This window comes from Sinohyriopsis cumingii, chromosome 4 (genome assembly GCF_028554795.1).
Source record: "Sinohyriopsis cumingii isolate HCF-2022 chromosome 4, ASM2855479v2, whole genome shotgun sequence".
Classification (NCBI taxonomy): Eukaryota; Metazoa; Mollusca; class Bivalvia; order Unionida; family Unionidae; genus Sinohyriopsis; species Sinohyriopsis cumingii.
The window spans coordinates 144168977-144186873 of NC_142964.1; the positions used below are offsets into that span (position 1 = coordinate 144168977).

Genomic DNA, 17897 nt, shown 5'->3' on the forward strand with positions numbered 1-17897 from the left:
ATACAAATGATACTAAGAGCTGCCTCGCTAGGCGGTCAGCATTAAGAGGTTAGTGTTAGGACTGGTCGGCCTGGTGTCAGGATAATGTGACTGTGTGGGACATCATGCTGTATGTCTGGAGCACGATGCCCCAGTGCTAGACATCACTATAAACTGCCAAACTACAGACACGATAACGAAATGACTGAAAAATAGTTAAAGCTACATTAAAAATCCAGATAACACACAAACGATTAAGATCTGCGAAACGAAATGTGTGCGATCAACCGACACAAAGCTTTGAGGATTAAAGATACAACGGGTGCCTCTTAATTACGGAGTATCTTGGCACACCCCCACCCCCAACAAAACTTTTATTTGAGAGATGGAATGAACAAGGAGCTAGAACATAATTCACATCTACCCATTTATTTTCATTGTTATGTATATAGTACATGATTAGGACATGTCTGTAAGAGGTATACTTTTTCCCCTCGAACGGGTCAGGAATTAGTGAAGCTTAATATTTTGATCATGAAAAAACTACAGCATAAATCATTCAACAACAGTAGGTTAATTTGGTGCTTTTATGTCCGAGAAATATGTTATATTACTTAAATATCGGAACATCAAAAATAGAGAGGCTTGTACTGTACGGCTGTGGAGTTCTATTTTCGACCTTATAAAATAAAGACAGTATTTCGAGTCTAACACGCAGCTTGTACTTTCTATTAGTAAGATTCACAACGGAACGAAAACCAAGCTCACGTGTGGCATTTTTCAGTACTCGCAATGGAAAGAGATAAAAACTGAATTATAATCATAAAAACCTCTTTTACTCCGAATTTGATGATACAATGGCATGAACCACGTGCATTATTTTAGTCGTGAAAACCTAATGAGCAAAGTGCAGTTTATTAGCTTACAGAAAGTGGCATTTTTTCCTTAATTTTCACGAAAAGCAAACGTAAATTGTTCACAAATGAAAATGATAAAATCGATAATTCCGAATATTCATCGGTCTCCTATCTGCACTAACTCATCGTCTTTCTCAGCAAGAGAATTACCTGGTGATAAAAGTAAATATCTACATTTTATCGTACAAAATAGATTATGTCAGAAGTTGCTACACGTGACATTCAAGAAAGGTTCCAAGCTAGTGCTTTCTGTTTATTTATTTGTGGAAATTGTGTTTTCATGTGTCACAATAACATTTGTATAACACAGCAGCAAGTTCTATTTTCAGGTGTAACATTAAAATGGTGATAATACAACCGCTGTAAAAAGCATATTTGCTTCTTATTTATCAAAAAGTAGTTCAAAATAATCAGCCATACATCGCCCTCGGAAATGTAGTTACTTTAGCATTCGTTTAATACTTTATAACAATCTGCACTATATTTAGATTGATTAATCGATTTGGTTTGACGGCCCTTACGCACATGAATAACAATTGTAACACACACACACACACACACACACACACACACACACACACACACTAGATATAAACATCCTATCCCGAAGACTCACGATGATGACCGATCTGGGCAGGCTTTGAACTGGAAATAGCTAAAAACGGTTTTGGCTCTGTACTTTCTTTTAAATCTAATTGAATGAAGTATGATTGAAACAAAGATGCAGCATTACAAAATTATTGGCTCTGTGTTGATTTTAAGTGAATTTTAGGATTTTCTCTGTGTTTACTTATTGTTATTTATTGTTAAACTAATGGAACTCAAATTCTTCACTTTCATAACGAAGACTATACGTTGTCCTCCATTAGCGATACGGAATCATCAAGCTGTCTTTCTTTGTATAGAAACTGAACCAGAGGACATAAAAGGCCAGAGAAGTTCCGAGTTCATTTACCTAGCTGATTGTATACATAAAATCCGAATACAATCAGTTAATTTGATGCCTTCTTAAGTTTAAATAATTTGTTTGGTTTTTTTTTTGTTTGCTTTCTTCATTTTATAATGAATTCATATTAAGTGATAGATCAGTATCACTGGTACAAACTTGAAAAACCTTATACCAGAATTCTTTATGCAAAATTAGATCAACTTATTTTTATCAGTATTTTCAGAAGAAGTTATTACAAGTTTGTATTTCAAATTTTTAGTAATGATAACCATACAGACCATTGGATCGGTACCATCTGTGAAAAACAGAAAGACCTCTGTGCTAGAATGCTTCCTGTCAAAGTTTGCCAAATATCTTTTAACAGTTTTTGAGACAGAGTTGTTTCGAGGCAGATATGCATTATTTACGCAAACTTAAAAAGTCTTTTGCCATAACAAGATGTCGTAAAAAAACATGTTTTCTACTGAAACCAACGGGGATCATATTTGATGACGATTCGATTCGAGGGGAATTTATATCAGGATGCTCTCTTTAAAAGTTTTTCGAGTTCATTTTCGCGGGTGTTAAGAGGAGGTCGTGGTTTTTCTATTATTAGTAACGGCGGAAATACCTGATGCTAGAAGGTATATTTTGTAAAAACACAAAATGCCTTTATGCCAAAATTCTTTCTTTGAAATTTACTTAAAGTCGCTTAAGTGGTTTAAATGAATGTGTGATATATTATTTTACTTTTTTAACTTTCCTACTTTTGTAAGGATGGCTATATTTAATGGCGGATTAGCGTGAATTTCTTAAAATTGTAAAGACCATAATGCATCACTGTTTTCAGTCAAATGTTTTAGGTCAAATTCTGTTGACATTCTTTAAGAAGAAGTTATTCAAGGCTTTTAATTTAGGAAATGGCGGCCACGTAGGCATACTTTTTAAATTTGAAAGGTCATAATACCAGAAAAGTTTCATTCAAATTTTGCATAACTTTATTCTTCGGCTTTTATAAAGAATTGGTTTTATGATTTTAATAATTTTATTATTTTATAGCGGATTGGCGTTTTTGGCACAAACAAGAACAATCTTTAAAGTGAAAATGTTTTCTGTCAATCCTGGTTAAATCCTGAATATGTGACAATAGAAACGAAAGTGTTAAAATGCTGTCATAAGTTTAATAACGGCGACCATAGTTGATGACGGATGGGTCAGCAATGGCGGCAAAGTCGCTATCATGCTCGAACTCAGATTCAAGGCAAAATTCAGGAATCAAATTTTTCATTGATTTGACACTAGCAAATCAGAAGCAAACGTTAGAGCTCAGTCTTCGTGTGGGTATAGATATTTTTTGGCGAACATAGATCATGATTTTTTTCATGAAACATTTTGAACTCAAACTGAAACCCATATCATTCTGTAACTTTAAATGACATAAAGTCAGCAAAATATAACTTAAAGTATTGTCTTCACTGTGGCCACACTATACATATGCAGAATTATATAAACATGAATAAATTCTAAATTCCTTTCTCATATTGAGGCAGCTAACTTAAACTCAATTTCGTATTTTAAAAAAAATTCGAAAACATGGATCAATGATAATACAGCTATGAGTAGTACTTTAAGACCTTGTTGACCATTCAACCGATCGACAGTAACTTTACAAAAGTAAGCTACTTTTTGATTGTTTGACAAAAATCTCAAGTCTAAAAACAAGCGCAAAAATGGTCTGATCTCAAGGCGAGATATGTACGCCATCGAGAAGTCTCATCAAAAAGAACCCTTACCTTAGCCTGGCTTTTATCTGAATGGGTAGTTCTCAAAAAGTTGGAATAGTTGGAGAGATCTGGATATGTAGCGAATGGACTTATCACCGGAATGTCCATTCCAGCCAATGCTTTAAGAACACCCTCCGTCGTTTGACTCCTGGACGGTCCAAAAATTCCTTCAATGAATCAAAGACACTTGGAAAACCATGAAATATATATGAGACCATATCATGTCAAGTTGGATGATAATATCGTACAAATGCATAAGGACTCTACTGTTGGAAAGTGTAGATACTCAAGTCACGAGATACAACCGAAAGGCTTATCACTAAACTGACCTTTTATCTAATGCTTCAAATCTCTTTTTATTACTTTGACATCAGGATGACAGAACTCCTAAAAAAACATAGCTGACTTTGCAAGATTTTTAAAACTGTGAAACAAAATAAATCCCTAATTAATTAGACAAATGGCACAGGCATAAACTGTATTATGTTCTGAGTGAAAGAAGAATTGTTCAAACCATATAAAAAAACACACGATAGGGTTAGCTTTGGAAAGTCGATTTTATCTCATAAATATAGAACAGCCTCGTATCGTTTGACTCTAGATGACTTTAGAATTCCTATTAAAAGCGGAACTCCAAAGACTCTTTAAACCTAGTTAAATATATACTTCTTGAAGAATATTTAAGAATTATTCAGTGTTAGGGTCAGACATTCTTACTGATATCTATCAGTCTCATCCTACTGTTCAAACTACTGATTCAAAATTAATTTTAAAAAATGTATGTATAAAAGAATCATATGCTATTTGATGTGTGTAAGCGTTTGTCGAAGCATATGGAAAGGGTCTGAGCCCAGGGCTCAACCAGTCAATGGTTGCACATACTGAACATAAACTAAACCATTCATAATCAATACTCTTACACGATCAATTACTAAGTATATAACGTGTATGTCGTGCAGTCTTCGAACATGAAAACATTCAACCCTTAGACACGACACGTTTTAAGCACAAAACTGAACCTGTACCATAATCACAATATCTTGAAAACGCCGAGCATCCAAAATTTGCCACATCCTCCATACAACCATGATTTAGTTCCATGTGATTTTTGGCTTAATCACGTTATTAAACAGTCACGAAGAGCGGGTGATTTCAAGACGAAATGCGTTGGAAGTGAAGTTTTCCGGTGTGTGAACCACATATAAAAAAAACAGTCTCATTAGAATCAGATCTCTAATGTCCTACGTGAAGATCTGACAGCGACCGCTTAGGGGTCATGTCCAGGTGACCTATGTTATTACCATAATCGCTAATTTTATCAGCCAATCAAATAGAGGCTTATAATATTTCGGTCGGAGACTGAACAGTATGGCTGAAGGGCACAAATATGTGCCGAATGATTTGATTCGCCTTCAAATTTCTAAGAGCTGCATATCCACTATTCAATTCAAAGGTCAACTGAGCATGACCCCTAAGTCGTCGCTTTCAGTTCTTCATCAAGAACAGTGGAGATCTGATTTTAAACAGATTGATCAGAAAGCAAATGTAAAATGGCACTTGAATAATCAGACTGAGAAAATGTGTAGAGGTGTATGGGGAGTATTTTGATGAGATACACTGCTATACTGGTCAATAATAAAGAATTGTGTCGTACAGTGCAGTAATATTCAGAGGTTTTTAAACACCCCTCATATGTTCATTATTTCAATACAATCAAGCGTTGTCTATATTATTTTAATGCACGTATTTTGTGTTATTAAGGAATAATCTTCATATTTACCAAGATGGAGAGGAGAGCTTGCGTTCTGAGAGGCATAACACGTGTCTCCGTGGAATGGGAAGATTCCAACTGCATCGAGCGCGCCTGCTACACTTCTGTTCACAACGCCACAGTCGTCATAGACGTCAAATCCTAAAACGACAGGTTGAGAATAGTTGAATTTATCGTTTACATCATCATTTTATTTGTTATATGTATTTTTTTATGTCATGATCCTTCTCCCTCTTTCGTTCTATCTCTCTGCCTCTCTCTTTCTGTCTTTGTCTCTCTCTCTCTCTCTCTCTCTCTCAATCGATCGAACAAAGAAACATACACAATAAAATAACAGCTACATGTCCATATTCAAACTGAAAATGAAATCGAAAACATGCCTATAAAACGTTACAGTCATCAGATAATGTTTGCATCTGGTGTGTCATCTGAAAACAAAATTCAAGTATTTTACGGTCTACGTAACATTGTATCGTTTTAGTGATGCGAAAAGATGACAACCTTTAAATTAGCTTAGTTTACTTACAGTAGCAACACACAATGTCATTTTGCAAGGAAGACAATAACATATCCGTGTGATGTTTCTAATAACGTTAGATGGTGTCCACTGTTAAAGAAATGCGTATTACCTTGTGTTTGATCTGTGTGATTTGGACTTTTAACGTAACTTGAACACTTATTCGGTTATATCGCTACGATGTCTGCAATGTGGCAGTTTATAGTAATGTCTAGCACTGGGGGATCATGCCGCAGACATGTAGTATCATGTCCCACCCAGTCACATTATCCTGACACCAGGCCGACCAATCCTAACACTAACCTGCTAATGCTGAGCGCCAAGGGAGGCAGCTGCGAGTACCATTTTTATTGCTTTGGTATGACTCAGCCGGGGTTCGAACCCGCGACCTTCCGCATCCGAGGTGGACCGTCTACCTCTTAGGACACCGGAGCGGTCACATATTACCTTGCAATACTGACAACGGTCATATGAGACATCTCTCTTTTCTTCCAGTTCAGAATTTAAAACAGGTAAGTGACATTCAACGAGTATATCTCTCAGCGTTATTGGCTAGGAATATAGAACGGGCCGAGACGGGCCATGAAGTTGGCAAATAATCATTTTTAGAGACGGTGTTGGTTGGGTGGGTGATATTAAAGAGAAATGGAGTGAACGGCGATTTTATTTTTGTTTTAAAAATATGATGCATGTTTTCTAGACAAACGAAGGAGATGAAGTGATGGGAGGGCGTTCGTCTTACTTTCTTGTAAGTGTAGCTTAGGGTGGGATGGGCGGTTAATAACAATTATTCCTAAGCTAATTTTTTCCAGTAAAACTTTCTTAGCATTAGTTGAACACGAAAACTGAATGGCTTTTTTTTAACACAAATTATGTGCAAATGCTAAGCTATAAACGTAAGTGTTCTATGCATACAACTCCCTTCATAAACAAGGCCTTAAAGTTTACACTTAGCTATTCGTCCATTAATTCATTCCCGAGATTTTCAGGTACATACATTACACACAATAGAAGAGAACAGAATAATTAAATCCAAACAAGATATACCGCCATGTCGGCCAATTCTGCGCGTCGGGTAATTCTGGGCAACGATACGTCATTTCTGTAAACATTGGATCACGTGTCATTCTGGGTCAAAAATCCATTTTGTATCAAGAAAGATCGATCTTACTTTAATTAAGAAAGTGATATTCATAACGTGTACAAATATATCCCACATTTCCACTCGAAATGCATGTGAAAATGTGATTTCTAAATGTCAACACGAAGACCGATTCCAATACCTTCTTGAACCTGTAACCCAGAAAATCCTATTTACAATGTATCTTTTAGAATCATACAAATAAATACATAATATAAAAGATGGAAATGTATACTTTAAACAATTCTGCATCTTAATCCAAGTTTCCAGTCTTGCAAAAAGTTGTTCCAAACGTACAAAATCGTCTGCTACCCAACGTATCAACTTCCCGCTAGAACGGGATTCTCAAGAAATTCTCCGGCGTATAATCTGTTCCTAAATTTTGTTAGTAATTTTTCCCCATAAACAAGACGTTGTAAAAACATTACATCCTATTCATTGTTGTTTCTCTTACACATAATATCTTATTTTTTTTATAAAACGTTGAACTTGAGTACATTTTTTTTACAAGATCGGTTTAGTTTACTTAATATCTCTTGATATTTATTGGCATTGTTACGTTGAATTTTGTAAGCCTAGCTAATAACCTAACCTAATTACTCGACTGAACTGCTGACAGAAACAGTCCAAAGTAATGTATTTCATTTCTACAGCCGATAGATAAATATTACATCTGTTCAAAGTTGTGCGCAGAATAGGCCGACATATGCGAGTCATGAAAACATGTGGTATCCCGTGGTCCAAAAATAATATTATTCTGAAAAGAATATTTTGATGACAATTGTCTAATTTCAAATGGTAAACATTTCAGTGTTTTATTTTCGTCAATTGGTTGAATTCGGTATGCGTTTTGCTTCAGTATTGGAGACGAAAACCTTAGGTGAGCAGAAATGCTTAAACAAATATACAGTAAAATAAGATCTGAAAGCAGAATGAACAATCGTATCTAAGTGACAATTCGATAGAAATGCACATATGATCAAATTTATAAACATGGTTATGGGCAAATATAATGTGCATGCACGTCATTACGTTCATAATAAGATTTCACTGTGATCACGTGTCTTAAGCAATGTTTCTTATCTTAAGATGACCCACAATTCCCACTGCCTGCATTATAGTGTGATAAAAATAGAATATCAGTTGTACAAGGAAGAATAAACTCTCGATATCCGAATAACAAACCTGGACTAAACTTAAGTTTTCTCTAGAGAAGTATTATAGAATAAGACCGAATAGTTTGAGCAGACTAACTTAACGCTACTTTGGGTTAGTTGTATTGCCGTTAGGAAAAGTGGGCTCCAGGCCAAATTGATCAAATTATATACCTGTAAAAACCACTGGCGACTTTTCTCGTATAAACACTGATGTCACACCATGTGGAAAGTAGGTACACTAGTTGCATCATTTTCGCTTTATCGCAGAACCTATTACAATGCTAAGCCTTTGAAAACGTATATATCTAAAAATAAACGTTTACTTGGCACGCTTATCACACAGTGATCATTGGGAATCGCAGTCTACTCGCTTATATGGCGAATCCAACTGCAAACTGCACAGACCCAGAATTGCTGTCGTATTATGTGCCGCCAGATCTGGGTCTGTGCAGTTTGTAAGATTTATCAGCAAAAATAAACAACAGCGACCCAGATCTGCCATCGCATTATCTGCTTGCAGTTAGACTCGACCTATAAGCGAGTACAGAATGCGCGTATTCATGTCAGTGCGCGACATCCCAAGGTCGTAATGCTCTGAAGCTAATGGAAATGCTAATATTCCTTGTCTATAAAAAAAAAAATATTACCGAAAATTGTTTTAAGAAAATCTTTAAGGCTGCTATTTTGATATTTTAATGCATTTTTCTGTGATGGACTTAAATGTACAGCCTTAATAAGTTTATCAGAAATTTAGATGTTCTAGATAGCTAATTGTTCACTAAATATCTAGAAAACTTGCGGTCTAGTAATGCAGCTCTTGACGGATATAGGCTTAGGTTGATAGCTATATTAAAATCGACCTAAAATAATAGGTTGATAGCTATATTAAATCGACCTAAAACAATAGGTTGATAGCTATATTAAAATCTACCTAAACACTAGGTTGATAGCTATATTAAATTGACCTAAAAAAGGGTTGATAGCTATATTAAATCGACCTAAAACAAGAGGTTGACAGCTATATTATTTCGACCTAAAACAATAGGCTGATAGCTATATTAAAATCGACCTAAAACAATAGGTTGATAGCTATATTAAATCGACCTAAAATAATAGGTTGATAGCTATATTAAATCGACCTACAATAGGCTGATAACTATATTAAATCGACCTAAAACAATAGGTTGATAGCTATATTAAATCGACCTAAAACAAGAGGTTGACAGCTATATTATTTCGACCTAAAACAATAGGTTGATAGCTATATTAAAATCGACCTAAACAATAGGTTGATAGCTATATTAAATCGACCTAAAATAATAGGTTGATAGCTATATTAAATCGACCTACAATAGGCTGATAACTATATTAAATCGACCTAAAACAATAGGTTGATAGCTATATTAAATCGACCTAAAACAATGAATTGATAGCTATATTAAATCGACCTAAAACAATAGATTGATAGCTATATTAAATCGACCTAAAACAAGAGGTTGACAGCTATATTATTTCGACCTAAAACAATAGGTTGATAGCTATATTAAAATCGACCTAAAACAATAGGTTGATAGCTATATTAAATCGACCTAAAATAATAGGTTGATAGCTACATTAAATCGACCTACAACAATAGGCTGATAGCTATATTAAATCGACCAAAAACAATAAATTGATAGTTATATTAAATCGACCTAAAACAATAGATTGATAGCTATATTAAATCGACCTAAAATAATAGGTTGATATCTATATTAAAATCGACCTAAAACAATAGGCTGATAGCATTTAAAATCGACCTAAAACAATAGGTTGATAGCTATATTAAATCGACCTAAAACAATAGGTTGATGGCTATATTAAAATCGACCTAAAACAATAGTTTGATGGCTATATTAAATCGAACTAAAATATTAGGTTGATAGCTATATTAAATCGACCTAAAACAATAGGCTGATAGCTATATTAAATCGACCTAAAACAATAGGTTGATAGCTATATTAAAATCGACCTAAAACAATAGGTTGATAGCTATATTAAATCGACCTAAAACAATAGGTTGATGGCTATATTAAAATCGACCTAAAACAATAGTTTGATGGCTATATTAAATCGAACTAAAATATTAGGTTGATAGCTATATTAAATCGACCTAAAACAATAGGCTGATAGCTATATTAAATCGACCTAAAACAATAGGTTGATAGCTATATTAAAATCGACCTAAAACAATAGGTTGATAGCTATATTAAATCGACCTAAAACAATAGGTTGAAAGCTTTATTAAATCGCCTTAAAATAATAATGTTGAGCGCTTTGAATCAGTTAACTTAATTAAACTCATTGTGCCCAAGTTACAATTTTTATACTTTTGCGCTACTGGAAAAATCGGGAACAATTATACAGAAGTGTAAGGCATCCGGTACACAAAGAAGTTGTTAACCGTATGCGTGTCAGGTATTTAAGGACGACGGCAGGAGTGTCCACCGACGCTTTCCCTGTTTTGTTGTTTGTTTGCACATATCCTGAAACAGTATACTTTTTGACGGATATGAGACGATGCCGCAACTATCAGCCGATTTTTATCCATATATTTCTTTAAAAACATAATTGGTATAACTTTATCCTGAGTGTCCTATACAATGTAATGTATATTGTTGTCAATTTTTTTTAAACAGGTATGCCAATTTAGGAGGCTTATGTTGTGGCAGTTAAAGAGATGATTAATTGCCGTATGTACATGAGTAGTTATGACAATGATACATTATAGCAGGTTTGTCTTTATATCTGGAATCCTGGGGCACGTTGGTTAAATTGAAACAATGTCCACTTTATTGCCCGGGCAGTAAGGTGTATTGGGTATAATACAACATCATGTCAGTGCCTTACACATTCTTAGCCCGAATACACCCTGTTTGCTCCTTCATAAAGCCACAAAAAGCTCTCATGCACAGTAAAATGTTGTGAAGTGAAAAACCATGAGCGGGGCATTTCAAATATGTGTGAGTGTGATCCAAAATCCAAACGGAACAGTTACATGTGCATCTTAAATGTTGTTGTTGTTGTAGGATTTAACGCATTTTTCAGCACACGATAGGCTATACATGGCGGCCAGTATTAATGGTGGAGGAAGAACCCGGGAAAACCCCGAAAAGAACCACCGACCCACGAGAAGCTACTGGCAATCCGAGACTCGAACCCACGCAGACAGAGGTGAGATGGCAGTGACCCGTAACGGAGAGCGCTTTAGACCACTCGGCCACTCGGGGCCCCTGCATCTTAAATAGACATCCCTCTAGTTTCGATTAGTTAGTTGATTGTCCGATTTTTAACGACACTTTCAACACATTACTTGCTATATCACGCAGGGCAAATGGGAGTTAAGTGCCATCCCCAAGGACAGACATACTGAGGCAACTGAACCGGATTAGCAAGTTAGCAGGTGCCATTCAAGCAACCATTACGAGACCGACACTCTCCTAACGTGGCTTCCCCATCAACGTTGCTAAACTGCCGTTTTGTTCCTAAAATAAAATCCTATCTGACTCAATATGCTAGTTTAGACGACAGACACAGCCAACAAATCGTCCATAAGCTACCACATATCGTTTTACTTCAAGAGAAATCTTAACATTTAGGCGTGTGTTTCCATGAAAGCAAAGAAAAGGGATGTGTGGATCAGGTCGAATGATATTCAAGCTGAACGTCCGTTTCACTTGTGTGATTTGTCACGATTACACGTAATCAACAGGTCCAATTTCCTATTTTCTCGTCCTGACATTTTGTACTGAATCGGTGAGATTGTGGCTGTGAAAAAGACCGCTCCGGTGGCCTAAGTGGTTACAACGTCCACCTCGGATGCGGGAGGTCACTGGTTCCAACCCCAACTGAGTCATACCAAAGACTTATGTTTTAAAAAAATTGGTACCATCAGCTGCCATGCTTGGCGCTCAGCATTACGATGTTAGTGTTAGGACTGGCTGGCCTGGTGTCAGGATAATGTGACTGGGTGGGACATGATATTAAATGTCTGCGGCATGATGCACCAGTGTTAGACATCACTATAAACTGCCACACTGCAGAGTGCAGAAATCGTAGCGACATGACTAAAGTTGTTAAACCTACGTTAAAAATCTAAATCAAACACACACGTTCCATCATACCAATTAATTTAATCTTGACCAACGAAACCACTTTCATTCAAAGTAAACAGGCGCTTATCGCCATTTCCGAGAGCATACAGAGTGATTGTATGAATATCACTGATGTGGTAAATTATTTACTTTGACATGGTCAGCTGTTTGAACTTTTATTGTCTCACTTTCAAACATTTCTAAGGTAATTTCTGCACTAGCTACTGTATATAATACTTGCTTATAAGACAAGTCCAACTGTAAACGGCACAGACCCAAATCTGCCGTAGCATAATGCGCCGACAGATCTAGATCTGTGCAGTTTGTTAGGAATAATCAGTATAACAAACGGCATAGACCCTGACCTGCATGCGCACTATGCGACGGCAAATCAGGACATTTCTTGTTTGTAGTTTGACTCGACTAACAAACGAGAACAAAGGGTACATATAACATAGAGAAAAGGGTTATCAGAGTACTGGGTCAGAATTAATTCAGATGCATATATTAAACTGATATGCACATACAAATATTTTTCTTACTGCTAAATTTTGGTAACTGAAAATGTGTCAAAAAACGTTTGTTTATACCAATCCAATTCACCACCACATACGCAGACTCTCTCTCTCTCTCTCTCTCTCTCTCTCTCCTGCATGTGTATGTTTGTCAACAAAATAACTGGAGAACCATTCAACAGAAATATATTAAGGATGCCGAAAGTCTTCGAGTAATAGAAAAATAAGAATGAAGGAAATATGTGTATCGCTTCAATCGATTTTTTCTGGTCTTTTGTCTCTCTTATGTTATATAAGTTTTCCTATTTCCTTCACAACTTATGCAGAGAATTTCTAGTTCAGACAAGGAGAGGAGAACACGTCCGATCAGGACATGGAAGTCAGCCATAAAACACCAGTTCCTTAACAAGGAAACTTCGTCTGTTGGACGAATTTGGAATAGTCAGAATTTACCTTTAAAGAATGAAAGAAAGAAGGCAAACACGTTCATCCTGATACATGTGTGTCGAGGACAGGTCACCGAACCTAAAAGATCACGACCTTTACCAAGTCATACAAATTTATCAAAACACCAATTAAACTCGCCGTCTTCGTGAACGCGTTGTATGTACGCTTGTGCTAAAATGTATCTTACAGCAGACGGAATATATCTACCCAATCTGTTAACAAAAGGTCGTAGGTAATCTGAGTAGCTATAATTATATAAATGGGGTTATATTTTCTGCATTGGCTTAGGAAAAATAATTACTGTCCCCATGTACGTATTCATGCTTGCCGTTTATGCAATTATCTAAAGGTACACATACTTTAATTCTCCTAGCAATGAAATATATGGTCTCTTCTTGTTCCTTCCCCACTGAAGTTGGCATGTTCATTTATCGATCAGTTTTCGTGTAACTTTTGGCATAAAGCATGAGCAAAAGTGTGCAAACTTTGTCAGTTTTTGTGACTTATGTTTGATCAAATTATACTCAGAATTTCTGCATATTCTTCGTTTTTGGCGTTCGGTGTAGTGTCGGTATAACTAGTTCAGAGGGTGCTCTATGTTGTGGTGGTAGGGCTAGTTTATCTTCACTTTCTGAGTTAACTTTCACTTTACAGTGAAAAAGAGAACACGCCACTTTATTGAACAAAAAAGCAAAAATTCTCTTCTGAAAATTGCATAACATCCTAGAATAATCCCACCCCTCCCCATCTATATGTCTGTCTGTATGTCTCTCCCTCTCATGTGTGTCTTCTTCAGAGACTCTTCCAAGTCACGATCATATCTTTTTGCCATTTTTATACAAGAATCTGCTGAATACTAGTTCACTTTTTTGTGATACACCTGTAATGTGGGCCTTGTATAAAGGCAAAATCATAACCATGTCAAAGATGTATATCATTTTACAGGTATAACCATAGATAACGCGTTTGTATACATGTGCACATAAAATTTGAATACTTTTGTCACACGGATCTACTATAATTATCATGTAACACTATCATATCATATAAACATCTGTCACTGTACTGAATCAAACGTTAATGTATGCCTATGGCAAAAATATCAAACCAGTGTGGAAAAACAGAAATGTGTTAATCCGTACTGGAAAGCCCCCCCCCCCCCTCTCTCTCTCTCTCTCTCTCTCTCTCACACACACACACACACACAGAACAAATCAAATATACAAGTAGCCATTTGACTGGACTAACGGTAGGAAGATTCGGTGAACGGACATACAGAGATTGTACACAGACGTTGCGCTGATGGATGGATGGATGAATGAACGGACGGACGGACAAACAGACAGGCGGATAGATAGATAGATAGATAGATAGTTAGTTGTTTCATTAAACGCTCTGGATATCGATTTTCGTGGTTTCCAAAATGTGACCCTTTTGTTGGTACCTCATTTCATCGATGTGTAATGGGAGTGGTACTGTTTTTACTAAAGAGTCTATGTTCATTGAGTTTTTAATTCAGCGTATAGCTGAGACAGGAACGCAGGTTATATAGTCCCTGTCAATAGCAATTGCGAAATCCACGAAAATTGGTATCATACAAAATTAGTGAACTCACAATATTACGTGCAAAGCTCACCTAATTTAATTCCAGAGATGAAATTTGCACGATTCAATCGATCCACAGCCCACTGAATCGTAGAGAGAATCTGTATACCAATTATCGATAGTTTGCCGCAACCCTCGGTCGATCCTCCAGGACGCAAGCTGATTATTACAGAGAATTTGGCAGCGGCGTCTGCGTTAATGCTAAATTTCTGTGTATCACATATTTCCTTTTGAGTCCTAATAAGTCTAATGTTGACAACACAAAGTATACAGAAAAGCACCTGTATGAAGTACACGGCCCACCTCATTTTAACCGTCTCTGAATACACAACAACAATACACTGGCATTATGTGTGAATCACGGCTGTGACGGTGCTTCTCCATTGTCAGTAATGAAAACGGGACCATAATTAAATCCCCATTTCATAACCTTTGCGCCTTAGAAAGGAAAAGCATATGGTTTGCGACAAGGGGGAACTAATTAATTTCCCCCAGTGTCATTAGATACCGTCTTGTACATTCCGCAATGCAGGTCTACTGCTGTGTCCCGCAGCCAAAATATGTCAACGCCCCAACACTGGTCGTCCTTAATGATAACTATAACCATTAAATCTGATTCTATACCCCCTTCCAACAGCACAGAAAACACTGTAGTCCTGAAATAAGCACTGACTGCTTTTGAAACAGCTACGGCATTAAGTGCGTCTCAATTTTCGGTTCGCTGACTTCAACTATACTGGTCAGCATTAGAAAGACTCGTGTAGGCGCAATTTCCTAGAGTGAGGTTGAAAGTACGATTTTGTTTTTGGGGACAAACACCAAAGACCCATCGTTTATTTCTACTTGTACAGGGGAATTCCCACCCTTCGATGAATCAGCTTTGCCACCTGTACTTTCGAATACATATATCCAGTGTACACGGTCGAGCTACCTTGCTCGTATACAAACGTTCATGGATAGCTAATAATGTACATTTGTTTACCTGTGATCTACTTCTACTTGGACACTTAACAGGGCCTTCTTGGTATCACGTTCAAGAGGTATCAAAGGCGTTCAAGGGTAACGAATCTATTGAAATAAGGATTCGATAAATATGAATTTCATTCAAGATAAGGCCGCAATTTGTCTTGCAAGCCTTCCAAGATTATTAACTAGTCGATCGTCTGTCAAAGCCCGAAACGTGCCTATACCCATGGACGATCGACCAATAATATCGCTGTCAAATTTACAAAGATAGACCCAGACCTGAGGCCTTTCACACATCTGACTGTCACGTTATTTCATCATGGATCTGAAAGAATGATTCGGGATGCAGTGCGAAAGCTACTGTAAAGTTATTAAAATCCGAGTGACACTTGTTTATCTATGGTAGTTTCAAGAAACGGAGGTGGCGCTTCTTTCAAATAATTTTAAAATCAATTAGATACTGCCGTTTGTAAGTGATGGTCCAATACAGAATACTAGTATTCAGAACAATGATAACTATGCATTTGGATTTAGATCAAAATTATTTTTCCTGTATGGTCTGAGCATTTGTCTCTTAGTACAATATTAATCTAAAACACTTTCAAAGATGAACTCACAGTTAAATTCTTGTAAAAAGTTATCTGTAATTTTTTCGAGAGGATGAACTGTAAACAAAGCACGGTACAATGGGTCACATGTTTCACTTCCGGATCAGCATAAATGCCTCATTACTCACTGTACACTGTCGCCGAAAGACACATAGACAATCACACATTAACGTACAAATTCTAAAGAATAAACAACTACCTTTAAATAAATACCAGGAATGCCTAAATCTAACTTTTGTATCACCACCAAAATGAGAGGACAATTGCTCTAAAAATAGACAAGGACTAAATTCATGGGTTCTGAACCTGAAGTAATAATTGCGACCCGAGTCTCATTAGGCTAAATTATTTATAGCCTATTAAGCTAAATTATGTATTGCCTGCCACACCTTGACACACGAAGTCCTTTTGAATTTCATAGCAAACAAAGTGTGTGACAGCTGTCAGAAAGCGTGAAGTGCAGATGTTCCACAGGGTGCAAGTTTCTCGCCAAGTGCTCTTGAGAAACCAAAGACAAATTTGCTATAGGTTCCTTAGTTACAGGAAGTTTTCAATGCAGTAAAGACTTAATTGTAATACAAGACAGGTTCTAACTGAAAATATGTTTGAAATTCAAACATTGATAAGTTAAATTTAATAGAAATTTAAATTAGCAAATAAGTTTATAAAACTAAATTTTAATGAAAATTAAGTTTTCATACAAGTCTTAAAATTTAAACTGACACATTTTAGAAAGCAAATTTGACTAATAAATGGTATTTAAAACAGGTGTTAGCTTGTGTCTGTGCAACTTAGAACATTTTGTCAAGAGGTAGTGAAACAAGATAGCTCACGGTGATTTTTGCAGCAAATTTCAATATGCCTGTTCAAATGCATATAGGTGTGGACACTAAAAAAAAAAATGTCAAGTGCTATAATGCACATTTATTGTGTCCGGTACTCAGCCAGTTGTTAGTATAAATAATAGCACATTAAAAGTTCCCATTTTGATGGAACCAGTCCTGTTTTATCCCCCATGCGACAGAGAAATCTAGCTGATTGCTAAGGTTACTTTTCTTATCCCAGTCTGGCTGTCTTAGTCATGGTGTCAATATGCTAGGAACTACATTTCAAGGGAAGAAACCCTTGTTGTCTTCTACTGTGCCGGACTGAGTTGTTATAAATTCAAACAACAACTACAGATATATAACAAAAAAGAACTTCCATCATAAAGCAAGTTAAGGTCTCTCCACCTTTGATAACACACCATACAAAACATTTTGAGATAGACAGACACACACACGCACACGAAATCTAACCTGTTTGCTAGAGCTCGTAAATGAAAGCGTATAATGTGACCCAAAGCGGCTAAGCGTATCATATTACTATTGATATGAATCAACTATTTGAAACCTCGCTGTTGGGTCCTAACAGAACATCAACTTCATGG

The 17897-nt window shown here is 36.3% G+C and overlaps 1 protein-coding gene across 1 annotated transcript in view; it reads right to left on the reverse strand.

The window, feature by feature from the left end:
• LOC149802247 (uncharacterized) overlaps nucleotides 1-15953 on the reverse strand; it is a 29778-nt gene extending 13825 nt beyond the window's left edge. The window contains exons 1-3 of the mRNA XM_089956674.1: nucleotides 14926-15953; nucleotides 5389-5520; nucleotides 3618-3775 (exon numbers count right to left, since the gene is read on the reverse strand). Of these exons, the coding sequence (XP_089812800.1) occupies nucleotides 3618-3775; nucleotides 5389-5520; nucleotides 14926-15202 (567 nt within the window). The 5' untranslated portion in view covers nucleotides 15203-15953. The remainder of the gene's footprint in view (nucleotides 1-3617; nucleotides 3776-5388; nucleotides 5521-14925) is intronic.
• Nucleotides 15954-17897: the final 1944 nt, after the last annotated feature.